This window comes from Lynx rufus, unplaced genomic scaffold (genome assembly GCF_022079265.1).
Source record: "Lynx rufus isolate CCGP_SWC_20201006 ecotype Redwood Valley unplaced genomic scaffold, mLynRuf1.p SCAF_16, whole genome shotgun sequence".
Classification (NCBI taxonomy): Eukaryota; Metazoa; Chordata; class Mammalia; order Carnivora; family Felidae; genus Lynx; species Lynx rufus.
Window position 1 is genome coordinate 8626541 of NW_025814830.1, and position 26004 is coordinate 8652544.

At 52.1% G+C, this 26004-nt stretch overlaps 2 protein-coding genes across 3 annotated transcripts in view; one reads left to right on the forward strand and one right to left on the reverse strand.

Annotated features, from left to right (window-relative positions):
• On the reverse strand, positions 1 to 25294 carry LOC124511056 (uncharacterized). Its single transcript, XM_047077921.1, has 11 exons — positions 24675 to 25294; positions 19237 to 19996; positions 14798 to 14923; positions 13172 to 13273; positions 12760 to 12903; positions 9610 to 9753; positions 6179 to 6319; positions 4387 to 4518; positions 2735 to 2899; positions 2318 to 2464; positions 1 to 862 (listed from the first exon to the last, which is right to left on the reverse strand). The coding sequence occupies exons 3-11, from the start codon at positions 14850 to 14852 to the stop codon at positions 630 to 632; spliced, it is 1263 nt and encodes a 420-aa protein (XP_046933877.1). The 5' UTR covers positions 14853 to 14923; positions 19237 to 19996; positions 24675 to 25294; the 3' UTR covers positions 1 to 629.
• Positions 24108 to 26004, forward strand: part of PLAUR (plasminogen activator, urokinase receptor) — a 14337-nt gene continuing 12440 nt past the window's right edge. Inside the window, exon 1 of one of the 2 annotated variants that reach the window (XM_047077923.1) lies at positions 24108 to 24491. In XM_047077923.1, coding sequence (XP_046933879.1) covers positions 24434 to 24491 — 58 coding nt within the window. In that variant the 5' untranslated portion in view covers positions 24108 to 24433. The remainder of the gene's footprint in view (positions 24492 to 26004) is intronic. The other variant, XM_047077922.1, reaches the window with a different exon arrangement.

Consider the following 26004-nt stretch of genomic DNA (forward strand, 5'->3'; position numbering starts at 1 on the left):
GTCAGAAGAAGGAAACCCAAGCCACTTGGTATTGTGGGATGCGGTTCATTCAGATTTGGTTACAGAGGGGAGGCTGAACCCAGATAGAAGAGGGCCCCTGGTGGGGATAGAATGGGCTGCTCTACAAGCCTGGGAAGGGGGTGTATTTGCTCCTTAAGCCCCATCTTGGCTGCCCAGGACTTTGCTAAACCCTAAAGAGGAAGACAGAAGGGGCTGTTTCCCAATGTTCGGGAAAACAGACACAGTCCTAGTCTGAGGGAATGGCCAGGTGTTGGAGACCCCCTAGTTTGAGGAAAGAGGCTTAGTCTTTGCACACACACCCCCCCCCCATATGAAGATTGTGTGTCCGCAGAGGCGTCTCTAGTCTGAGGTCTGAGAAGTACAGCCTAGTAGGAGGGAGGAGCTACATCCTTTGGGACCCTGGTGTTAAGAAAGAGGACTTGCCTTGGGGAAGCCCTTAGTCTGAGGGAGGAGGCTCAGTCCTTCTGACTTTTCTCACCAGAAGCTTCCAGGCCTAGAAACGTGGAAGGGGAGGGGAGCCAGGGCGCCCTCTAGCGAGGTGGGAAGCAAGGGGGGTTGAGTGGCTGCGGGGCGAGGGTGGTGGAGGGTTAGGGTGGAGGCGGGACTGCTCAGGAGAGGGCCAGGAAGCCCAGGGCCACCAGCAGCACGGACCGGGCGAGGCGGAGGCCAGGCGGCGCGCCAGAGGCGCACTCGGATTCCAGGATGGCACGCCGGGTGGTGCTGCAGTGGGGCTGGTGGGCCAGCCGGTGGCCGGGGAACGTCAGCAGCGCCTTGGCGGTGGCGGCGGAGACCCCGCACAGGTTTTGGGAGCCGCAGCCGCGCAGGGTCACGTTCTGGCTGCCTGCGGGGACGCGGGTGAGGACGCAGGTGAGGATGAGCGGGCAGGTGTCCTCCGTGCCCACGCGCGCCTGCCACCGCGAGCCACCCCGGCCACCCCCCTCCCATCCCCGCGCCCGGGCTTCCGGGCTCCCAGAATAAGCCCACTTCCCGGCAACTCCCTCCAGCCCCCTGGGATCTGCCTGCGTCGCCAGGGTTTCCTAAAAGACCAGACTGTCACATCCGACAGGACACATGGCAGCGGGCCAGCCCTGAGGGATGACAGACCCTCGGATCCACGTCTTTGGGGAAAACTCACCGGAAATGTTGGGATCCTCAACCTGGGGTCTGGTCACGGCTGTGCCTTTCATTGTTTTTTTTTTTTTTTTTTTTAATTATTTTAAGTTTATTTATTTATTTTGAGAGAGAAAGAGAGCGAGCGAGTGGGCATGCAGGCAGAGAGAGAGAGAGAGGAAGAGAGAGAGTCCCAAGCAGGCTCTGCACTGTCAGCACAGAGCCAGATGCGGGGCTGGAACCCACAAACTGTGAGATCATGACCTGAGCGGAAATCAAGGGTCCGCCGCTCAACTGACTGAGCCCCCCAGGGGCCCCATTAAGTCTTTCTCTTTTAAAGAAATGTCTGGAGGGGCGCCCGGGTGGCTCGGTGGGTTGAGCATGGGACTTCGGCTCAGGTCATGAGCTCACGGTTCAGTGCGTGAGTGACACGTTAGCCTCCCAGCACAGGGTGCCCTGAACTGGAGTATATGTCCTCACAGAGAGCCATGATGGTCTTAGATTCACTGAAATGCCGTATATAGCGCTTACCATCTCGAATTTTCAATCCACTAGCCACTAGCCCCATATGGCTGTTGAGCACTAGACATGTGGCCGGTTTGAACGGAAACGTGCTGTGAATATAAAATCCACACCAGATTCCAAAGGCTTAGTAGCCAAAAAAAAAAAAAGAATGTAACCTGTCTCATTTATAATTTCTTACATCGATCGCATCGCGTGTTGCAATGACGGCTGTTGAATACGGTGGGGTGAACAAAAAATATCACCAAATTAATGTCATCTACGACTCGTTACTTTTTAATGTGGCTACTCAGAAAATTTAAATGCTACACGTGGCTTACCCCGTATTCCTTTTGGACAGCACTCATCCAGAAGTCTCATGGATTATCTTATTTAATTCCCACAACAGTCTTTTTTAAAAGTTTATTTATTTTTGAGAGAGAGAGCTCGTACGTGCGGCCCGGAGGATCCCAAGCTGGCTCCCGCTGACAGCAGCGAGCCCGAGGCGGGGCTCCCACCCACGAGCTGAGCCGTGAGAGCGTGAGCCGAGCCACCCAGGCGCCCCTAATTCCCACAGCCGTCCTATAAGTTAGAGACCCCAAACCCAAGCAATGCCTGAATCCAAAACCTGTGCACTCAGGCTTACTCACGGGCACACGCATGCACGTACACACGTGTATATTACCTTCTATAGACAGCAGGTCCAGCTGGACACATTCAGTCTCCCCGACGGGACACTGCACGTAGAAGGAGGAATTGCAGGGCCCCGCGTGGCCGTTAGGACATGTAGGACACAGGAACCCGCTCAGGGGGTGTGAGTCTGGCACGCCTTCTGTAAAGGGGAGGCTGACAGTCAGGACCTCTCAGGACCTCCAGGACCCTCTGTGCACTTACAGGCTCTCCCGCAGGGGCATGACCTTATTGACATTTGCCCAACTAGCTGGGGTCAGGGTGACTTCAGGCAGCCCGGCTGAGGAACTGGGCGGGTGGGGCGGGGGGCTCCCGCCTGCCTGCCTTCCTCGACTCAGGACAAACTCTCCTCCAGAGCACCCCACCACTGCCGTGGCCACCCCCTGACCGCTTTCCGGTGGCGGCGGCATACCGGGAGGAGTGAGTGCTTGGCAGTTGCCTTGGCAACAGGTGGAGTTGATCTGGAAGCCAAAGTCCACGCTGGAGGTGAAGGCAGAGACAGAGGTGCCAAATAGGCAGTCCCTGAGGGCCACACAGGAGCCGCTTCTCCAGACGACAGAGTCACCTTTCCCTAAGGCTGAGAGATGTGGGGGGCAGGCTTACGGGAAAGGCAACCATAAGCCACCCGCTCACTGGAAGCTCCCAAATCCCTCTGGGTGCCGTTGTTGGCATTCACTTCGCCTGACGGTCCGCCCTAATACACTCAAAAGCCTGTCACCGGTCATCAAGACACATGGCTCAAAAGCCTTCCTTCCTCCGCCTTGTCCAGTTAGGGCTCCAATGAACAGGACGTCTCTGTACCTGTGATGTCTCCCAACCTGTCTATGAGAACCTCGCGGGCTTAGCCAGAAAGTTCTCAAGGATCCTAGAACTGTTCACGTGGCACACTGCCCTTACCAACCCCACTTGCGTAGCTAAAAGACAGAGAAAAGCAGGTTTCCAGTTCAACGCCCCTTCCCAATGACCGAAGGGTGTAGTTTTTCCCTTTATGGGGCAGACGGACAGGGGCCTTAGCAGGCTCCTTGCCCAGAATGTTGACGTAGAAACCAAGATGGCTGCAACGGTCTCTCCCACCCCACGTGCATTTCTGTATCTTCACTTACCACTCCCACATCAAGAGGTGGAATCCGTTTCCTCACCCCTTAACCCGGAGTTGGCCTTGTGACTTGCTCTGATCAATAGACCCGTGGCAGGAGCGACACTGTGTCAGTTCTGGGCTCCTCTCTTACGAAGCCCGTGGCTTCTACCTCTTCCTTCTCGGAAGCCAGCCACCATTTTGGAAAGAGGCTCAGCAAGGCTACTGACTGATGATAGACCACACGGACAGAGGCCCCGGAAAGCAGGAGGCCGTACTGAACATTCCAGCCCCAGCCGGGTTCCCAGCGGAATGCAGCCACAGGGGGATCCTCACCCCTTGGAGGAGGAGACCTGCCCAGCTGGGCCGCGTCAACCCACAGAATAGTGAGAAGTAATAAATCATGGGGTTTTTTAGCCACAACGCGTTTTTTTTTTTCATTGTGCCCTCCCCACCCTCCCAAAAAAAACCCACATAATAAAAAATGTACCCTCCTAGGCCTTTGTAAGTGTGCTATGAGTGGTATTAACTATATTTACATTGTTAGGTAAGAGGTCTCTAGAACGCCTTCATTTTGCAATCCTAAATTACTTAAAAATTTTTATTAATGTTTATGTATTTTTGAGACAGAGAGACAGGGACGGAGCATGAGCAGGGAAGAGACAGAGAGAGACAGAGACACGGAATCCAAAGCAGTCTCCAGGTTCTGAGCTGGAAGCACAGAGCCTGACACAGGGCTCGAACTCACGGAGCGTGAGATCATGACCTGAGCTGAAGTCGGACGCTTGACCCACTGAGCCACCCAGGCCCCCCCTGTGTGACATCACATCTTCAATTCACATACTCTGCTGCAACCAGCCTCTGTCCTCCACCGCCGGGAAAAGGCCGCCATGGCCGGAGTCAGGGTGGCGAACACGGAGGGCAAGGAGAGATCTTGGTGAGCCTCGTTTCTGCCGCCCCCACCCAATCCTGTCTCCGGGGACACTCACCTAGGATGCCTGCTGTCTGAAGGCAGTAGTTCCGATCTGCTGGGCAGAAGACAGGGTCACAACGATTGAGTCCTGAGCAGGTGACACAGACAGTGACCCTATCCGCGGTCAGAGACGTGTTTGCAGGGGGACCTAGGGAGAAAGGAAGATGAGCAGGAGAGCAACCTGTGCGTGTGTGTGTGTGTGTGTGCGTGTGTGTGTGTGTATTTCTGGGCACATCAGCGTATGTGCACCTCTACAACGATGTAGTTTGTGTGCCCAAGCCTGTTTCCCTGTATACACACGGGGCTGTGTGTGCCTGTGTTGAACTCTGTTTGTTTTGGAACCGTCGGCAGAGGGTGGGGACGTTTGTGTGTGGCATCCCTGTGTGAGAAGGTGTCTACATCTCTGCGTGAATAGAGCACACGTTTATGTGTATATACAAAAGGCTGACTTTGTGGGTCTGGATGTGTCTGTGTTCCCAGCAAGGTTTAGGGTGCTTGGATACATATCTGGAGTACAGATGTGAATGTCTGTGAATGTTAGAGTGTTTCGGCACATCTGTGTATATTTTGTACTTTCGTATATTTGTGTGTTGGTGCCTGTCCACACACACGGATCTGACAACTGACGAGCCCCCCTGCATGGATCTGTTACACGTCCAGAGGGACTGTATATGCAAAAATTCCATGTCTTGTGTTCCAGTTGTTGGCTAGCCTACTTAGTCCTTTCTCCTTCCATATTTTTTTAAAGTTTATTTATTTTTGAGAGAGAGAGAGAGAGATAGAAACAGAGCACAAGCAAGGGAGGGGCAGAGAGAGAGGGGGACACAGAATCTGAAGCAGGTTCCAGGCTCTGAGCTGTCAGCACAGAGCCCAACGATGCGGGGCTCGAACTCAGGAACCGTGAGATCATGACCTGAGCTGAAGTCGGATGCTCAACCGACTGAGCCACCCTGGCACCCCTCTCCTTCCATATTGTAAATTTTGAGCTCCTGGGTCTTTTTCTTTTCTCTATTGTGATCATTCATTGAACCCACTGTTTAATTTTTTAAAGTAAAACTCCCCCAGGGGCGCCTGGGTGGCTCAGTCAGTTCAGTGCCCGACTCTCGTTTCGGCTCAGGTCATGATCTCACGGTTGGTGGGAATGAGCCCTTCGAGCTCCACACTGAGCGTGGAACCTGCTTAAGATTGAGGTTTCCACATCCCTGGAGCCGAGGGAAGGCCGCTCTACCCACATTTGAAAATTGCCTCTCTCACCTCTGAAACGTCTGTGATTCTGTTCTGTTGTCTCGCTCAAAAAAAGCTGTTGCCCTGGTCAGTGCTATCTCAATTAGCATCTCTCTTTTCTGGAAGACAAAACTTTTTGTCCTTGTTCTTTGTTAGGCCAGAAGAAGACTTTTGGCAAACCTGTCTTCTTACACAAGCAAGGAAGTGAAGGAAAGAAAGAAAGAGACTTATTTCAACAGAGTTTGTATCTCTAATCTCATTTACATGACAGGATGCTTGTGTTTAGAAATGTGTGCTCCTCTGTACGTGTGTTTGGGGTGCTGGGATACAGATGGAGATGGTTGTGGATGTGTGGGTGTGTGCCAGTTGGATTTTCTGCTTCTAGGAGTGTTAACTGATGTGTGGGTGTGCACGCGCGCGTGTGCACAGACGCGCGTCTGTGAGCTTATAAGGGTAACTGCATTCCCTGAGAGCATATTGGGAGGGGGAGGGGATACCCTGGAAACACATAGGATTGGGAAGGGCATGTGGGGTCTAGGAAGGGCAGAGAAAGTAGAATCTCAGGAAGTCAGAGTTCCAAGTACCTGGCACGGTGGGTGTAACCACATAGTTGCATTCAGGCTGGCTGACGAGACGAAATCCAGACGCTTCTGGGCCCAGGGTGGTGTTCACTTGCAGGTGGCAGACATTTGGGGTAGCACAGCCCTTCAGGATTTGGGGACCCCCTGCAGAAACAGGGGGTAGCGGCAGGGGGAGACTCAAAGCCAGAGCCTTCCCACCTTACTGACTTTGTCTAGGTCTGAAAGTTCCCATCTCTGTTGACAGTTCTATATGATTCATTGTCAAATCTGCCTGGTCATTTCGTACAACCTTTTGATGCCTGCTCATTTTTGTGATTCTAATTTTATTCTTTCAGATGTACCACATATGGTTACGTTCTGTAGCTGATCATTACAATAGCTCCTCGTGAGTCGAATCTCGTGTTTGTTGCTTTTGCTCTCACTCATGGTAGCTTGTTCCCTTGTGCATTTTGTGAGCTCTGATTGTGAGCTCATATTTGGTTGATGTTGATCTTGGGGGGGGGCGGGGTATCCTGAGGGCTTTTCGGGTGGAGAGGATTTGCCTTTGCTTGTACTGAAAACTAGGAGGTACTGCCAACCTGGGATCATTTCAGTCTCCTTCCGAGGTTTCCCGCTTATGTGGAGCGCTAAGAGTCAGCTCCCCAGCCGTGCCACGGACCCAAGACCTAGTCACCCAAAGCAGGGTGTCATCAGCATTTGCTCTCAGGGCCACTCTGCCTTTTATGTTTGCTTACTGCTCTTGTTCTGAATTCCACTCACATTTTTATTTTGTTTGGGGATCCTTGGAAATTTCCCTAACTTCCTATAAGCCCCCCAAAGCATGGAGAAATAATTTTGTACATCTAGTTCGTCTGTAAATAATGGCATACCAAGAGGGATGATAATGGGAACAGGCTATAAGGGGTGTATTGTCCATAGAATATTTATTTATTTATTTATTTATTTATTTATTTATTTATAATTATTTATTTTTGAGAAGGAGAGAGAGAGTGCAAGCAGGAGAGGGGCAGCGAGAGAGAGGGAGACACAGAATCCAAAGCAGGCTCCAGGCTCTGAGCTGTCAGCACAGAGCCCGACGCCAGGCTCGAACCCACGAACCGCGAGATGGTGACCTGAGCTGAAGTTGGATGCTGGGTTGGATGCAGGAGCCCCTCTGTAGAGCACTTAAAAACAATAATAAAACTGACTAGGGGAGCCTGGCCGGCTCAGTCTGTAGAGCATGGGACTCTTGATATTGGGGAGCTGAATTTAACCTCCACGGTAGGCGTAGAGCTTACTTAAAAAAAATGGGGCACCTGGGTGGCTCGGTTGGTTAAGCATCCGACTCATGATTTCAACTCAGGTCCTGATCTCACAGTTTGTGCGATCAAGCCTTGTGTTGGGCTCTGCACTGACAGTGCGGAGCCTGCTTGGAATTCTCTCTCCCTCTCTTTCTGCCCCTCCCTCGCTCAAGCTCTCTCTCTCTCAAAATAAATAAATAAGCATTTAAAATAATAATAATAATAATTATTATTATTATTATAAAACTGACTAAACATCAATCTGTTTCTTTTTATCACCCTATTCCAACATTTCCAAACAATGGTAGTGATAAAGTACCCCTCCCCCCAGGGCGGACCACTCCCACCCCTCACGTCCCCCCTCCCTTACCTCACACCTTCCCAGTATGCCACTGTTTGTAGCAGGAAGACCTTTCAGAGGTCCAGTCTATCAGGAGCAGAAGCCCGGACCGTTCCTTCCTGTCGCTTTGTTTGCCTAATAGTTAGACTATGTTCTATTCTAAGCCTTTTGCTCAAAAAGCCTCTGCTCCAACCGTTTGCAAACGCATAGGGGTGATTTTAAAATACACCTGCAAATTCTTTGACACATCAAGAAGTGAGGGTACTAGGCTTCCTCCTCTTGAAACTGATGAGGGAAACAAAGGCAAGAGAAATGTAGCTTAAATTAAATCTCCTCACAGCTTGTAGCCCACTGATAGACACCTGAAACATGCAATGTGACTTTCCTCAAGGAACTCATGGCTGCCTTAGCGCCTTCATGTTTACATTTTATTAAAAGTAACCTTATCTTGGGGCGCCTGGGTTGCTCAGTCGGTTGAGCACTGACTTTGGCTCAGGTCATGATCTCACAGTTCATGAGTTCAAGCCTGGCATCCGGCTGTGTGCTGACAGCTCGGAGCCTGGAGCCTGCCTCGGATTCTGTATCTCCCTCTCTCTCTGCTCCTCCCCTGCTCGTGCTCTGTCTCTCTGTCTCTCTCTGTCTCAAAAATAAATAATAATAAACATAAAAAAAAAAAGTAACCTTAACTTAATAGCAGCTAGCCCCTCAAGGTCCTGGAAGCCATGCTTCCAAATTCCTTAGAGACTTACTTTTCTTCTATACCTCTCCCTTCACAAACATAAAAATATAAAATCAGTCACCCCAGTGCAGCTCTTCCTGCCCACGGGTCCTGTCCCCGTGCTTTAATATAATCACCTTTTTGCACCAAAGACGTCTTAAGGATTCTTTCTTAGCCGTTTGCTCAAGAACCACATCAAACCCAGATGGACCTTTGTGATCGTTTGAACCAACAAAGCATGGTAAAATGACATCATGTGACCTCCAAGGCTAGCTCATGTAAAAGTGGGCAGCTGCCATTTTGTTTGCTGGAATACTCGCCCTTAAAGTCTTCAGTCACCATGCAAAGGTGGTGGCAGCCATGATGTGGGGAAGCCCAATCTGACCAACATGAAGCAACAACATAGACAGGCCCTAAGATTACGTGAAGAGAGAGAGAGAGATGCCTAACTAGCCCCAGCCCCTGCCCTGTTTGCTGAGCTAGTCAGTACTGAGATCTTCAGCCAGCATATAATGAGCCCTGAGGCGGCCATGCTGTGAGGAAGCCGAGTCTAACCAATGTGGAAAACCCACCCTGGAGAGGCCCAGAGTCTACGTGTGTGAGATGCTCAGCAAACCCCCAGTTGCCCGGTCCCAGCTCCGGCCACACTCTGACTGTGATCCCGTGAGAGACTCAGAACCATCCGGGTGGGCCTTCCACAATTCCCAACCCACAGAAACTGTAAGAGTTAACAAAATGGGGCACCTGGGTGGCTCAGTGGGTTAAGCATCTGGCTTTGGCTCAGGTCATGATGATCTCATGGCTCGTGAGTTCAAGCCCCATGTCGGGCTCTATGCTGTCAAAGTTGAGCCTGCTTCAAATCCTCTGTCCCCCCCCCCCCCGCCCCTCCCCTGCTCTCTCTGTCTCTCTCAAAAATAAACATTAAAAAAAAGAGTTAATAAAATGATGGCTATTATTTTAAGCTGCTACATTTGTGAGCGATTTGCTAATAGCAACAGGTGACCAGAACACCATGCAAATGAACCTCAACACTTGTTTGTGCGTGTCGGAGGCAGGCCCACCACACAAGCGCCTCCAGAAGGGAAGGAACCCTTACCTCCATTCCATGTCCCGTTGAGGGTGAGACACATAGTCTGGTCCCCTGTGCAGTTCATGACCGAAAGGGAGTCACAGGAGGCTGACTTGTCCCCAGAACAGTAGGGACATTGCACTCCGTTGAGCTGGGCTTCGGACCCTGCCTCTGGGAGGAGTGGGTGTGGTTGGTGTGGGGTGAAGGCTGAGAAACACGCCCCCTCCCTCCTTCCCCCACCAGCCCTCTGTTCCCGCCACCACCCCCCAACCACAATCCAGAGCATTTCCTCCAAAGTGGGACCAGCCTGGTCTCAGCCACCTCCTTCCAAACTGTGAAGATATACTCTGAAGAGCAGCAGACAAGAGCCGAAGGTGGGGCCACCCCACACCGGTGCTTCACCCTAAAACCTTCGGGCTAGATCCTGTGGGTTCCTTTACTCATTCCGCAAACATTTCTTGAGCACCCATTGTGCCAGGCCCCGTTCTGGAGACCCAGTCCTGACCGCACAGAGAAAAGCCCTCCCTTGAACCCATTTAATTCCAAAAGTGATTAAAAAGTAACCCTGAGGGGTGCCTGGGTGGCTCAGTCAGTTAGCTGTCTGACTCTGGCCCAGGTCATGATCTCACAGTTTGTGAGTTCAAGCCCCGCATGGGGTTCTGTGCTGACAGCTCAGAGCCCGGAGCCTGTTTCAGATCCTGTGTCTCCCTCTCTCTCTTTTCCCCTCCCCCACTCATTCTCTCTCCCTCTCTCTCTCTCTCTCTCTCTCTCAAAATTAAAATAAACTTAAAAAAAAAACTAATCCTGAAAAAAAGATTAATCCTGTTATTTTAGGTTTTAAGATACTGTGTTCTAGCCTCCGGGCTCTTTACCATTTGATCAATTTCAGAGCTTTCTTAGAGGTCTGAAACATTTAAGAGGAAGCTGCTTAAGCAGATTTTTTTTCCTGAGTCAAAGCTAAGCCATGACTCGTTCTAAATGTGATTTATGTTGCACTATTGGCAAATACTGAAAAGTAGACCAAAGAAAACATGACCACAGAACTGTGTTGGCTAATACGTGGCCCCTGTGCACCTGTAGCTGTTGAGCTCTTGAAATGTGGCCAGTTCCCCTCGTGCGCTGTTGGTGGGAACATAAACTGGGGCAGCCACTGTGGAAAACAGTATGGAGCTTCCTCAAAAAATTAAAAGTAGAAATACCATGTGATCCAGAGATTTGACTACTGGGTATTTACCCAAAGAAAGCAAAAACGCTAATTTGAAAAGATAGTGGTACCCCTATGTTTATTACAGCATTATTTACACAGGTCAAGATACGGAGACAAGCCAAGTATCCATCCATAGATGAATGGATAAAGAGGGTGTGGCATGTATATATGGTTAACAAAGGGGAAATGGGGGTGCCTGGGTGGCTCAGTCAGTTGGGCAACCGACTCTTGATCTTGGCTCAGGTCATGATCACAGGGTCATGGGATCAAGGCCCACATTGGGCTGTGTGCTAAGCCCGGAGCCTGCTTGGGATTCTCTCTCTCTCTCTCTCTCTCTCTCAGTCTCTCTCCATCTTCCCCTCTCCCCAGCTTGTGCTCTCTCTCTCCCTCTCTAAAACAAAAAATATAAAAATAAATAATAAATAAATTTTTAAAAGGGGGGTGGGTGGAGGGTGGGCAAAATGGGTGAAGGGGAGTGGGAGATTAAAAAATAAAGAAACAGGGGCGCCTGGGTGGCTCAGTCGGTTGAGCGTCCGGCTTCGGCTCAGGTCATGATCTCTTGGTTTGTGGGTTCATGCCCCGTGTCAGACTCTGTACTGACAGCTCAGAGCCTGCAGCTTGCTTCAGATTCTGTCTCCCTCTCTCGGCCCCTCCCCTATTCGCACTCTGCCTCTCTCTCTCAAAAATAAATAAACGTTAAAAAAAAATGTGGTAGGTTCCCTTTGAGATGTGCTGTGAGTATAAAATAACCCTAGATTTCAGAAGCTTAGTTTGAAAAAATAAAATACCTCATCAATAATTTTATATTGATTATGTAAAATCAATATGCTTTTTAAATTTTTATTTATTTTTGAGAGAGAGAGCAAGCCAGGAAGAGAGAGAGAGAGAGAGAGAGACAGAATCCGAAGCCAGCTCCAGGCTCCGAGCTGTCCGCACAGAGCCCGACGCAAGGCTCGAACTCATGAACCATGAGATCATGACCTGAGCCAAAGTCAGATGCTTAACTGACTGAGCCACCCAGGCCCCCCATGATTTTTAAAATTCAAAAATCGTTACATGTCGAAATAATATTTTAAACATGTTACCTTAAATGAGATACATTATTAGAATTAATTTTGCCTGGTTTCTTGCACTTTTTCACGTGGCTACTAGCAAAGCTTTCATTCCATCTGTGGTTCCCATTACATTTCTCCTGGGGCTGCTATAGATTGCCCACCAGCAGACAATTACTCCAAGTATTTCAAGACAGTCCCTTTGATCTTTCTCTACACACAGGAATGTTTGTTTAACACAGTTATAATCATAATTGGCATTTACAGGCTGAATGGCGTGCCCACCTCTCAGCTTGGGACGGGCTGTTTTATTTGGGGAGAAGTAACAATTTTTAGGAGTCAAACCCCAGTTGTTTCAAAGTCTGGCTCGTAGCCCCCGAGGTGGAGCTGTCCGGGGTCTCCCCGTGGCTACACCTGCCAAATACAAATTCCTTCTTTGGAAAAATAACCAAGCAACAAAGTGATCTTTATCACTGCTCAGAGCCAGGTCTGGAGGAAGGCCAGCGAGGAGGCGCTCGCTCTCAAGGGCGCACAAGTGCAGAGTCAGCGCCCGGAAGTAAATGCCTCCTTAAAATTCGCACCCTGGGGCCTCGCTGGCCTCACCGGAGAACCGGGCCCATCGCTACCTGTACATTTCTTGCTCTGCTTGGCTAACCCTCAAGGGGAGCTTCTCTCCTAAGGAGAAATAAAATTCTGGGGCTCCTCCCCAGCCGCCCGATAACTCAGTGCGTACAACTACAATTTCCGTAGTGCCTGCTACCTGCCAGCCTTGTGCTCCAAAGCACCCCCTGCAAAGTCTCTTTCACACCCATTTTTCCGGAGGAGAATACTGAGGTCAGCCAGGCAGAGCTGGCAAGCAAGGCCAAGTCCCCACAACACCCCACCTGGCGGCCCGACCCCCAAGTGCTGCCAACAAACCTTGTCGGGCGGCCCTGCCGCAGCCGTTTACACAGCAGTCTGTGCTGACCCAGAGGCTCGAGTGGGGGCCGTAGGTCAGGGTGTAGACACCTTCTCGGCATTCCGAGACTACACACGACCCGTTCCTGATGAGGGTCCCATTTTCTAGGGATAGACGTTGAGGAGGGGGGGATTAGGGACTCTCACCGCCCTCCCCGGACCTCTGTCCCCTCTGTAGCAATCCCCAGAGGTCAGTCTGGGACCTCAGCTGGGATTGAAGCCACCCCAGCCCCCCTTCCCCAGCAGCACCGAGCTGAGCGAGTCAAAACTTTGCGACCTTCAGTCCCAGGGTGGTTCTTCCACGCCCCTCTCCCCCCACCCCGTGCCCACCCGCTTTGTTGGGCCTCCGCCCAGCCCCCGTCTGGTCCCCCACCCAGCTGCATCTGGCCAAACACGCAGGCTTCCTTGGTGGGAGGACAGGTCATCTCGGTGCAGTTTCCCAGCAAAGAGCAGACCGGACACGTCTTGGAGGTCCCTGCGGGGAGAGAGGAGTGTGATCAGACCCTGTAATTTGAGGAGAGAACACAGGCGTGTGCACACACACAGGGTTCACGAATAGAATTAAGGGGGAGGCGCCTGGGTGGTTCAGCCGGCTAAGCTTCCGACTCTGGATTTCAGCTCAGGTCGTGACCTCGCGGCTCATGGGTTCAAGCCCCATGCCGGGCTCCGTGCTGACAGTGCAAAGCCTGCTTGCGATTCTCTCTCCCCTCTCTCTCTGCCGCTTGCTCACTCTCTCTCTCTCTCTTTCTCTTAAAACTAAATAAACTTTCGGGGCGCCTGGGTGGCTCAGTCAGTTAAGCGTCCAACTGGTTTCGGCTCAGGTCGTGATCTCACGGTTCGTGGGTTCAAGCCTCGCATCAGGCTCCACACTGATAGTGTGGACTTGGGATTCTCTCTCTCCCTCTCTGTCTCTCTGCCCTTCCCCACTCATTCTCTCTCTCTCTCTCACTCTCAAAATCAATAAATAAACTTTAAAGAAAAAAAAATTTTTTTAATGGAATGTCCCTTCTTAGTGTAGGCTGGGGAGAATTGTATCCGTCCAGGAAGCTGTCTTCTTCTTCTTCTTCTTCTTCTTCTTCTTCTTTAATGTTTATTTATTCTTGAAAGAGAGAGAGACAGAGCACGAGCAGGGGAGGGGCACAGAGAAGGAGACACAGAATCCGAAGCAGGTTCCAGACTCCGAGCTGTCAGCACACAGCCCGACTCGGGGCTCAGACTCAGGAACTTCAAGATCATGACCTGAGCCGAAGTCGGACACTTAACCGACTGAGCCACCCAGGCGCCCCATGGCAGCCTTCTTCTTCACCTGCAGAGAGGCACCTGGGGCTCTTCCGAGAATCCACAGGCTCGAAGTAGCCCGGTCTGAAGACTGCAAACCGTGCCTCATACCTGCCTCTTATACATGAATAGGAGAGGAGACAGAACACAGATGGGTTTAGAGTCTCACTCGGGATCACACAGTGCGATCCTGGCTAAGTGCTGGGCCACTTAATCCCCAAGGCACAGGTTTAGAACCAAAGAGGAGACAGGCAGGCAAGATAAAGGAATAATAATAACTGCTCCTGGGGCGCCTGGGCGGCTCAGGAGGTTGAGTGTCTGACTCTTGGTTTCCACCCAGGTCATGATCTCACAGTTTGTGGTTTCGAGTCCCACATCAGGCTCCGAGCTGACAGTGTGGAGCCTGCTTGGGATTCTCTCTCTCCCTCTCTCTCTGCCCCTCCCCATTCTCAAAATAGATTAAAAAAAAAGAAAAGAAAAAAGAGAATTAAGGTCACAAAGCTAAGAACGGGCAGAGCCAAGATGCGAACGCTGGCAGGCTGGCTCCAGAACTATGTTCTCAAACACAGTTCAGCTGCCTCTGCTAGACAAAAAGCTGAGGGAGAGAAGGAGCCGGGCCCCAGATTCTGAAGCTGGATTCCCACCGCGCATGTGAACACGGACTGTCTCTCTCGCTCTTTCTCTCGTTCCTGCTCTCAGGGACCACACGTAAAGTGCCTACCGGCTGGGGTGGCCAGCGCTCCCAAGAGCGCCAGACTGGTGACGAGCTGGAGCATGATCTAGGCTGGAGGGGAGGAAGCAGGACACAGGTGACCTGGCCTTTTATGCAAGGGCTAGACTGGCAGACCTAGAAGAGAGAGAGCAAACAGGTGAGGGAGATAGCGGCCCCACCCTCCATCCTGGCCACTGGGACACCTGGCAGTGGGGGGGGGGGGCAGGCAGGGAGGTTAGGAGCATGGAGATGGGGAAACTGAGTCCTGAGAGGCAAGAGGGAGAAAGAGTCATGAGGCCAAAGAAAGAAGGGCATGCTGGCATTACCATCGCTATCATGAACGCGTCCCTGATCATTCCATAGAGACGTTAGCTCGCTGAATCCCTGCCATAGCCTACAAGCCATTACCCTTAATCCTAGAAGGGATACAGTATTCCGATATTTGACCGTCTATCGGTACAGGTCAGCCTCTGTGACAGTAACCACGAGGCCTGCTGGCCTCCACAGACCTGGTGTTGCTAGAACATGTTGCTAGAACATAGGACCCGGGCATGCCACAGGGGCGTTCGGGGTCTCGGGACAGCTAGCAGATCTCTACCAACCAAATCTGGAAGTATTTCCATAGTTTGACGGCTGGTACAGTTTAAATGAGCCCCGAATTTCCCACATTTTATAGGGAAAGAAACTAAGTCTCAGAGCCATTAAGGCCCTCCTCCAGAGCCACCAAGCGAGGACATTGGCATAACCAGGATCTGAACACAGGCCTCTCTGACCTGACTGCTGAGCCTCACGGAGAGGGAAGAGGGAAGACAGCCCCCCACCCTCACCTAGAAAATGGCCTGCCTCAGCCAGATGAGGCCTGCATTTCTCTTCTGCCCCTGCCTCTGACTGGGCAGCCTTGATTTGCACAACTGTTCAATGGGAATAAGGTCGATCTCAAGGACCCCACAAGAGGCCCGCAGCCCCAGTGCTTGGTCTCCGTCAGAGTCACCTCCTCGGGGCGCCTGGGTGGCGCAGTCGGTTAAGCGTCCGACTTCAGCCAGGTCATGATCTCGCGGTCCGGGAGTTCGAGCCCCGCATCAGGCTCTGGGCTGATGGCTCAGAGCCTGGAGCCTGTTTCCGATTCTGTGTCTCCCTCTCTCTCTGCCCCTCCCCTGTTCATGCTCTGTCTCTCTCTGTCCCCCAAAAAAATAAACGTTGAAAAAAAAAATTAAAAAAAAAAAAAAAAAAGAATCACCTCCTCATTGCTTCGCCTCCCCACCTGCCTCTCCTTTGACTTTTATCTCTGGGGATATCCCGTCCTTGGTTTCAGTCCTCAGTGCGTCCGTCCACTAAATTGGCACACTCCACCCTCTCCTGCTGACGCTGGGCACATGGTGGCCGTGTTCCCATTGGGAGGATTCTGCTAGCGATGTTCCGGCTCTAAGGAAAGCACACACGCTTCCAGAAGAGCATGAGCACTTTGGATCCAGATGGCCTGGGTTCAAGTTCCCGTCCTGCCGCTTCAAGCTCAGTGGCCTCAGGCAAGTCACGTCACCTGCCAGGGCCTCAGTTCCTCTTTTGTCAGATGAGGACAGGAGAGGGGCACTTGGGTGGCTCGGTCCGTTGGGCACCTGACTCTTGATCTCGGCTCAGGTCATGATCTCATTGTTTGTGGGATCGAGCCCCAGGTCAAGCTCTGCGCTGACAGCTCGGAGCCTGTTTGGGATTCTCTCTCTCTCTCCCTCTCTCTCTGCTCCTCCCCTGCTCACACTCCCTCTCTCTTTCAAAATAAATAAATAAATATTAAAAAAAAAAAAAAAGGAGAGGAGGGGGACCTATGTCAAGGCCTGCCATGAAGGATTAAATGAGTCAATGTACGTAGAACACTGAGGACAGTAGGTACTGTGTATTGTCATCATCATTTAGCAGTGTGCCCTACAAGGCTGGGGCTGGCCTCTCCCCTTGGCTCAGAGGAGAGATCCCAAACAAGAAAAAGAGCCAGTCCAAGGTCAGCCGCAGGCCTGTTGGGCTCCCCAGAGTCCAGGCGGGGCCCTCAATCAGCGGGTACAATCAAGGAGCTTGAGGGGCGCCTGGGTGGCTCAGTCGGTTCAGCGTCCGACTTTGGCTCGGGTCATGAAGTCACGGTTCCTGAGTTTGAGCCCCAAGTCGGGCTGTGTGCCGACAGCTCGGAGCCTGGAGCCTGCTTCGGATTCTGTGACTCCCTCTCTCTCTCTGCCCCTCTCCCACTCGCACTCTGTCTCTCCCTCAAAGATAAATAAACATTAAAAAATTAAAAAAAAAAAAAAAGCAGCTTGGGCCTAAGGGAGGAGGGAGCCTGACGGGGTGCTGTGGCAGGGAGAAGCTTCTGGAGGAGGTCTACCGCCTTCTCAGTGGACCCAGAACCCTTTGGTCCAGGAGAAGTGGGAAGAAGGGAGAACAGGTGCCCCAGTCTGGAGTCTGGAGTCTGGAGTCCGGGAGGAGGGACTTTTGTCCCTCTGGTGCCTTGTGACTACAAACCTATCTCTTATCTCCTCAAAGGTTAGCTGATAACTCAGGCTCCGCAAACGGGCCTGGAGTTGCACAAACACGAGGTAAAGTGTGTGAAGGACAGGCAGGCAGGCAAAGGACATGTTCTTGCCCTTACTTTGAAACCTGGAGGTGAGGGGCACCTGGGGGGCTCAGTCAGTTGAGCACCCGACTCTTGATTTCGGCTCAGGCCATGATCTCACGGTTCGGGGGGGTGGACCCCCACATCGGGCTCTGCGTTGGCAATGCAGAGCCTGCTTAGGATTCTCTCTCTCTCCCCCTCGCTCTCTGCCCCTCCCCCACTCACACACGCACTCTCTCTCTCTCAATATAAACTTTAAAATATATATATATATATATATATATATTCAAAAAAAATGAAACCCAGAGGCGAGGGGACATAGGAGGAATTATGTAATGTCCACACAAGCCTATGGACCCACGCACACCCCCCTTCAATGCTCAAACCACAGAGTAAACGGAAGCACCGTCCCGTCCCTAAAATTCTCCACCTGAAAATATTGTAACCAGAGTTACAGCTTCTTCTTTCCTTCTTTTCTTCCATTCGATAAGTGGACCTTCGTACAGTTCTGTATTTTCCCTCAGTTTGGGATTACAAACTCTGTTGCAGCAAAGAACTTTGCACCACGATCGTTTCACACACGCGCCAAGTTCCCCCACGCGGTAAGTGGTTTGTGTCAAAAGGTTTGTCTCCATTTGTCATTTTGAGAACAATTGCAAAATCACCCTTCCTGGGATTGTACCAATTTATGCTCACACCAGCTGCGTCAGGGAGTGTCGGCTTCCGCACAGATTCACCGACTCTGTGTATCATCACTTAGTTTTATTTTTGCCAGCGTGTAGGGGAAAGGGCCGTGGCAGGAGGGAAATGGCCATGAACTCTGAGTCTACCTGGGCGGCTCCGTCGGTTAAGCGTCCGACGTCGGCTCAGGTCACGATCTCACAGTTTGTGAGTTCGAGCCCTACATCGGGCTCTGTGGTGACAGTTCAGAGCCCGGAGCCTGCTTCAGAGTCTGTGTCTCCCTCTTCGTCTCTCTCTCAAAAATAAATAAACATTAAAAAAAAGAGAGAGAGAGAGAGATGGAGTCTATCTCCCTCTTGTTCACTCTGAGCCAATCTCGGAACTTGCTTTGACCATAGAAGGTGGCAGAAGCCATGTTGCATGAGTTGACTCTTGGCCTCGGGAGAGTTTGCAGCTTCTGTTGTCACCGTCTTGCTGCTGCGACCCCTTTGCCACTGTACGAAAGAGCTCCCCTCCTGCAAGGGCGGAGACCGCTCAGAGGAAGGCTCCGGGCCTCCCAGCCCGCCCAGCGAGGACCTACGAGTGAGGCCATCCAAGACCAGTCAGGCCCGGCCGAGCCAGCCTGGACCAGCTGGGCCCCGCCAACCCGCAGACCCTTCGAGTGTAATATGTGCTGTTTTAAGCCGCCGCATTTTGGGGTGGTGCAACACAGCAAAAGCGAACAGATGCGAATCGCATCATAGTATCGCTTTCATGCTTCCTCTCCGGTCCTCTGCTAATTTTCTGCTGGTTCTTGGGAGCCCTGTTAGTTTCCTGAGGCTGCGGCAACCAGGAGCCTCGGACAGGATGACTCAGAATCACAGAAGTGCCCTGCCCACCCTGCATCGGGCTCCGCACGGAGCCTGCTTGGGATTCTCTCTCCCTCTGTCTCTCTACCCCTCCCCCACTCGCTCTCTATCTCTCCCCCCCCCCCCCCCCGCCAAAAAAAGAATTAAAAAAAAAAAAAAAGTGCCAGGACTAGCTGCTGTAGCCCTAGAGGGCATTACTCTGAATTCAGGGAAAAAAAAAAAGAACAACAAATGCACAAAAGAACAACAGAAATGCGCTGTCTCACAATTCTGGAGGCTGGAAACTGAAATTGGAAACCCAAAAGCAGGGTGTCAGCAGGCCTGCTTACTCTGAAACCCTCTTGGGTGAGTCCTTCCTGCCTCTTGCCAGCTTCGATTGGTTTGCGGGCAATCTTTGGTATTCCTTGGTTTGCAGCTCCCTGACTCCAGTCTCTGCTCCCTTTATCCCATGGCCTTCTCCCTGTGTCTCTGTCTTCATGCGACGATCTCCCCATGGAGACACCAGCCGCTTTGGATTAGGGGCCCCGCCTCCTCCCCTATGACACCATCTTCACAAATTACATCAACAACAGCCCTATTTCCAAATAAGGTCACATTCTGAGTACTAGAAGTTAGGATTTCAATAGATCTCTTTCTTTCTTTATGGGGGGAGGGGGACTGGGGAGGCCAAGGAAGGAAGACACAGTCAACCCTCAATCAGGGCTCTTTATCTATTAGCGACATTAGCCCTTGAAGTACAATGATTATTTCTGCCGTTGCAACATAGTGGTGTGACTTGAGCTGCAAGGTGCTAGACATGGGGAAATTGTCTTTGTTGCACTAACTCAGCAGATCTTTTCTCCCCTCCCCAAGTCAGCCCTGCCCCAGAAGCCAGGGGAAGGCGCGGCCAAGAACACCAGTGGAGGACCGATGGAAAGAGGCTGGTGGCTTCTGGCTCCTGGTTCTTGCCCCCTCCCAGAGCGGCAACGTTCACCGTGATGGTTTTGCACGTGGGCCCTGGAGCCAGGCAGCTTGGGTCCAAATCCTGACTCTGTGCCCACAGGCCGTTACAGGCAAGTGACAGCCTCTGGTATTAGTTTCCTGTTGGCTCTGTAACAAATTAGCATCAATTTAGCAGCTTAAAACAACAGCAATGTACTCTCTTACAGCCCTGGAGATCTGAAATCTAAAACCAGTCTTAAAGGGACAAAATCAAGCCCGTTGAGTGCCTGACTCTTGATTTCAGCTCAGGTCATGATTTTGTGGGTTCGTGAGATCGATCCCCGTGTGGGGCTCTGTGTTGATGGTGCAGGGCCTGCTTGGGATTCTCTCTCTCCCTCTCCCTCTGCCTCTCCCCTGCTCATGCTCTCTAAATAAATGAATGGGGGCGCCTGGGTGGCGCAGTCGGTTAAGCGTCCGACTTCAGCCAGGTCACGATCTCGCGGTCCGTGAGTTTGACCCCCGCGTCAGGCTCTGGGCTGATGGCTCAGAGCCTGGAGCCTGTTTCCGATTCTGTGTCTCCCTCTCTCTCTGCCCCTCCCCCGTTCATGCTCTGTCTCTCTCTGTCCCAAAAATAAATAAACGTTGAAAAAAAATTTTTTTTTAAATAAATGAATGAATGAATGAATGAATAAATAAATAAATACCAGCAGCAAAGTGTCTTTTCTCTCTGACCCTGCTTTCCTCCCCCTCTGTGTATAGTCAAATGTCCATGTGCCTCCCTCTGTAAGGACACTTGTGATTACATCAAGGGCCCACGAGGGTCATCTAGATAATGTTTCCATCTTGAGATCCTTAACTTAATCACATCTGCAAAGACCCCTTTTACGCAGACGGTAACACTCACAGATTCCAGGGTTTAGGACCTGGAGATTTGTGGCTGCCATTATTCAGCCAATCATGCCTTTTTATTTATTTATTAAAAAAAATTTTTTTAACATTTATTTATTTTTGAGAGACAGAGAGAGACAGAGCATGAGCAGGGGAGGGGCAGGGAGAGAGGGAGACACACAGAATCCGAAGCAGGCTCCAGGCTCCGAGGCATCAGCACAGAGCCTGACGCAGGGCTCGAACTCACGAACCGCGAGATCGTGACCTGAGCCGAAGTCGGACGCTTAATGGACTGAGCCAGCCAGGCGCCCCCAATCATGCCTTTTTAAACTTTAGTTCCCCCAACTACAAGACAGGATCCTGTGAGGATTCACCAAGTTGTAAAGATAAAGCCCCCAGTGGGGCTCCTGGGTGGCTCGGTCGGTTAAGCGTCCAACTTCGGCTCACGTCATGATCTTGCAGTTTGTGGGTTCGAGCCCCGCATCGGGCTCTGTGCTGGAAGCTCGGAGCCTGGAGCCTGCTTGGGATTCTGTGTCTCCCTCCTTCTCTCTGCCCCGCCCCTGCTCACACTCTGTCTGTCTGTCTCTCTCTCTCAAAAACAAATAAACATTAAAATTTCTTTTATTTATTTTATTTTTTTTTTTTAATTTTTTTTTTAACATTTATTTATTTTTGAGACAGAGAGAGACAGAGCATGAACGGGGGAGGGTCAGAGAGAGGGAGACACAGAATCGGAAACAGGCTCCAGGCTCCGAGCCATCAGCCCAGAGCCTGACGCGGGGCCCGAACTCACGGACCGCGAGATCGCGACCTGAGCCGAAGTCGGCCGCTTAACCGACTGAGCCACCCGGGCGCCCCTAAAATTTCTTTTAAATAAATAATAAATAAATAAACATTAGAACGATTTTTTAAATAAATAAAGTCTCTCCTTTATGCCTCAGTTTCTCTGCCTGGAAAATGGGGAAAGAGGGGTGTGGAGTTCAGGAGTTTCCCAGCTCTTTCACTTCCTGGGGTGGGTGGGTGGGTGGGGTTCCCCTTTCATTCCCCATTTTTGCAGAGGGAGGCCCTGACAGGTGATGTCACCACATCTGGGAGGTGGCCAGGCCGGGATGGGAAAGCCACATTAGTGTCCCCTGGGGCCACAGCCGTGCGCCCTCTGACAGCCAGGTCAGGGGCTTCGGGCTGGTGGCAAGAAGCTGAGGGGGTCGTGGGTGCGCACTCACACACGTGGTCTCTGTGTCTCCCCCTGCTCTCTCTGAAGGAACTGGGTGCCGTTCTCTCCAACTCCCTCTGCGTCTGTCTCTGTGTCTGCCTCTCTCTGTCTCTGTGCCTCTATTTCTCTCCGTCTCTGTCCTCTCAGGTGAAGAGATCTCTCTCCCTGTCTGGCCGCCCCTGAATCAGTCTGTCCATGGCCCCTCTCCTCTCCTCCCCGCCATCTGTCACTCTGTCTCTCTCACCGTCTCTCCCTCTCCGTGTCTCTGTCTCTCGCGGTCTTTCTCCCTGACTCTGCGTGGGAGTCTCCTCTCCTCAGCTGGGGGAAGCCCCCGAAACCTGCAGGCCCCCCCTCAGGGCCCAGCAGTCAGGGAGGAGAGGGGCGAGGCCCAGGTGAGTCAGGAGGAGGAAGGAGCTGACATTCCTGGAGCTTCTCTGGGATCGTACATGGACCCAGCCTCCTGCCCGCCCCCTCTCATGACACGTCACTGGACCTCACAGGTGTGTGTCACTTGAGAACGAGTCACAGAGAGAAAGAGGCCGAGAGATAGAAAGAAAGGCAGGCATGGAGGGGCGCCTGGGTGGCTCAGCCAATTGGACATCTGACTTCGGCTCAGGTCACAATCTCGCGGTTTGTGAGTTCGAGCCCCGCGTCGGGCTCTGGGCTGACAGCTCAGAGCCCGGAGCCTGCTTCGGATTCTGTGTTTCCCTCTCTCTCTCTGCCCCTCCTCCACGTGTACTCTGTCTCACCCTGTCTCTCAAAAATAAATAAATGTGAAAAAAACAAACAAACACTAGGCTCTACTGCCTCTTAGAAGATAGGATGTTGGGGTGACTCTTCTTACTTTACCTTAAAATTATTACCTCAAGGCTTCAGTGAATTAGTAAGAATAATAATGCAATACCTGTTATTAGAGCGGTAGAGGGAGTACTACTTACCCATTGCCTACTCCTCTTTCCCTCCCTTATTCTGTTCCAGCCACACTGGCCACTCTCCTGTTCTTGATCCCACCAGGACACTCCCACCTCAGGACCTTTGCACTGGCTGCGGCCCCTCCCTGGAACTCTTCCTGGACCATCTACCCAGCTTCTGCCCTCACCACATTCAGCCTCTGCTCACAGGCCACCTGCTCAGGGAAGCTCTTCCGCATCACCCCACTTAAACTAACCATGCCTCACTTGTACCTTGCACTTCCTTCACCACGGTTCGCTTTCCACCTTCCTTATCACTGCCCGACAACCGTAGATTAAACAACACATGTTTACTCCCCATTGGCAAGGGTAGGGACTTTGCTTTGTTTCCTGCTGTGTCCCCAGTTCCCAGACCAGTGCCTGGTACAAAGCAGGTCCTTGGTAAATGTTGAAGGAATTTGTTGAGCCTTCCTTGGGGACCAGCAACTACTTCAGACATTCCACCTGCATTAAATTGCTCTGATTGGTCGGTCAGAAGCACCCCAAGATGGAGAGACTAGACTGTTTCATCTTTTACATGTGATTTTATTAAAAAAACATTTTTTTAACATTTAATTATTAGAGAGAGAGAGAGAGAGAGAGAGAGAGAGAGAGAGACAGCATGAGCATGGGAGAGGCAGAGAGGAGACCCAGAATCCAAAGCAGGCTCCAGGCTCCGAGCTGTCAGCACAGAGTCCGACGCGGGGCTCGAACCCACGAACTGGGAGATCATGACCTGAGCCGAAGTCGGACGCCCAACCAACTGAGCCACCCAGGCACCCCTATTTTGCTTTTTAAAAAATCTATTAGGGACCATTACAAACACACAGAAAAGGAGACAGAATGGCAAGTCAGTTACCCTGGTTACCCTGATATAATTGATACAAGTATTCTGCCTTTCTTGTTTCCTACAGCATTTTAAAGTAAACTCAGACATCAATGACATTCACCTCTAAATATTTAAGTCAGCGTCTCTAAAAACTAAGAACGATTTCTCGCATAACCGCAAACCCATTTTCATAACAGCAAGATCTACTTTTTTGGATCAAGTGTTTTAAGGCGAATTAGAGACATTACATTATTCCACCTCCAAATATTCCCGCGTGCATCTCTAATGATAAAGGCATTTCCCCACATAACCGCAACAGCATTATCCCTTCTCACAAAACTAACAGAAATCGTTAACAATAACTGATGATCAAATGTCCCATCAGGAGTTTCAAGCGGCCCGCTGAGGTCCTTCGCTCGAGGCCCCATAGCAGGAAGCAGGAGAATTGGAATTTGCACCTCGGCTGACTGGAGACGGCCCGTGACCACTACACATGAGTCAGAGCAGAGCCAGCCCCCCTACTCCTGGCCGGCCGCGCCCTGGCGAAGGAAGTTTTTGAGGAGGAGGGGTGTGGGGGGAGGAGAGGGAGTCACCCACGCATCTGCGGCTGACTCGCTCTTTCGCAAAATCTCTGGGAGGAGCCCCGGGGCCACAAAACTGTCTCCTTCCCCAGGCCAGACTGAGAGGTGCAGGGAGGCCGCCGACAGGACCTGCTGCCACCAGACATGGGCCGCCCGCTGCTGCTGTCGCTGCTGCTGCTGCTGTTTCAGACCTGCATTCCAGGTAGGGACTGGATGCCGGAACCTCTGAGCGGGGAGCTGGGTCTTGAACTTAGAGGAGAGGGTGGGGGAGGGCGGTGGGCTCAGAGTTCGACGGGTTGGAGGGCGAGGGCTCAGTCTCCAGCACCCCCCCCCCACACACACACTCAAATAATCCTGCTGTCTGCAGCCCCACACAGCACCGTACCTGGCCCACAGTAGGTGCTCAGGCAATTATTAGTCGAGCGAAGGCGTGTAGTTAACCACAGCCACCGTTGAGTGAGTGCGTTCTTTATTCCGGCCGCTCTTCTAAGCGCTTTCCTTGCAATTTCAAACTGGACGGGCTGGACTAGTCTTAGCCCTGCTTCAGAGAAGGAAACCGGCACAGAGAGGTTAAGTAACCGGTCCGAGGTCACACAGCCAGCCCTTGAGTAAGTGGGATTCTGACCCCCGCAGCAGGAACGTTGCGCAGACTTCTCCACGCTGTCGGATCTCCCCCCACCGACCAGCCGCTTGAAAGACAGGGAGGACGGCGCTTCATTTTACAAGAGGTCTAGAGAGGCCGAACGTCGCGGAGGCAGGGGCTTGGGATCCAGGGCTTGTCCCTCGAGCCTCGAGGACCTTTGCTTTCACTATCCCCTGGCCGACGCTACCCTCTCTACTCCTTTCCCCCGGAAATGTACCGGAGAGGGTTGAAAAGCGAGAGGAAATTGAGAAGGAACTGAGTCAAGGCGGGGCGGGAACGCGGGTTGCGGGGTGGTTCGACACTGAATAACCCGAAAAGCTCTCCGGATCATTCGTGGCCAAGAATGAGTAATGACTCCAGGGGAGTGCGAATTTGGGGTGGGGAAGGGACCCCCTGCAGGGGAGGTCTGGTAGGCGGGGATAGGAGCTGGGGCGGAGCCAGTGGGCGGAGTTATAACCACAAGACACGCTAGCGGGCCGGGGCTAGAACCTCGGCAGGAACTGGTGGGCGGGGAGAGAGCTTCGTGGGAGGAGCCTGTGGGCGGGGAGAGAGCTTCGGGGAAGGGGCCGGTGGGCGGGGAGAGGGTTTCGCGGGAGGAGCCGGTGGGCGGGGAGAGAACTTCGGGGAAGGGGTCGGTGGGCGGGGAGAGAGCTTCGGGGGAGGAGCCTGTGGGCGGGGAGAGAGCTTCGGGGAGGAGCCTGTGGGCGGGGAGAGAGCTTCGGGGAGGAGCCTGTGGGCGGGGAGAGAGCTTTGGGGGAGGAGCCTGTGGGCGGGGAGAGCGCTTCCGGGGAGGAGCTCACGGTGAGCCGGGAGAGAACTTAGACCCAGGCTACAGTAGTGGGGGTTAGAACCTCCAGAGGTCTGGTGGGCGGATTTAGAACTTTGGCCTGGGCTGATGGTCGGGGAGAGAACTTTGGGAAAAGAGTAGAGTTTGGGGTCGTTAACGGGGGGGATAGTTGGTGGAAGGCACCGGGAAGTGGGGTAGAACAAAGATCAGCTGCAGTAGGGTGAGCGTAGACCGCCCCTCGGAGGGCTTGAGAGGCAGAATAGACCGAGGCCCGGTGCGGTGGGG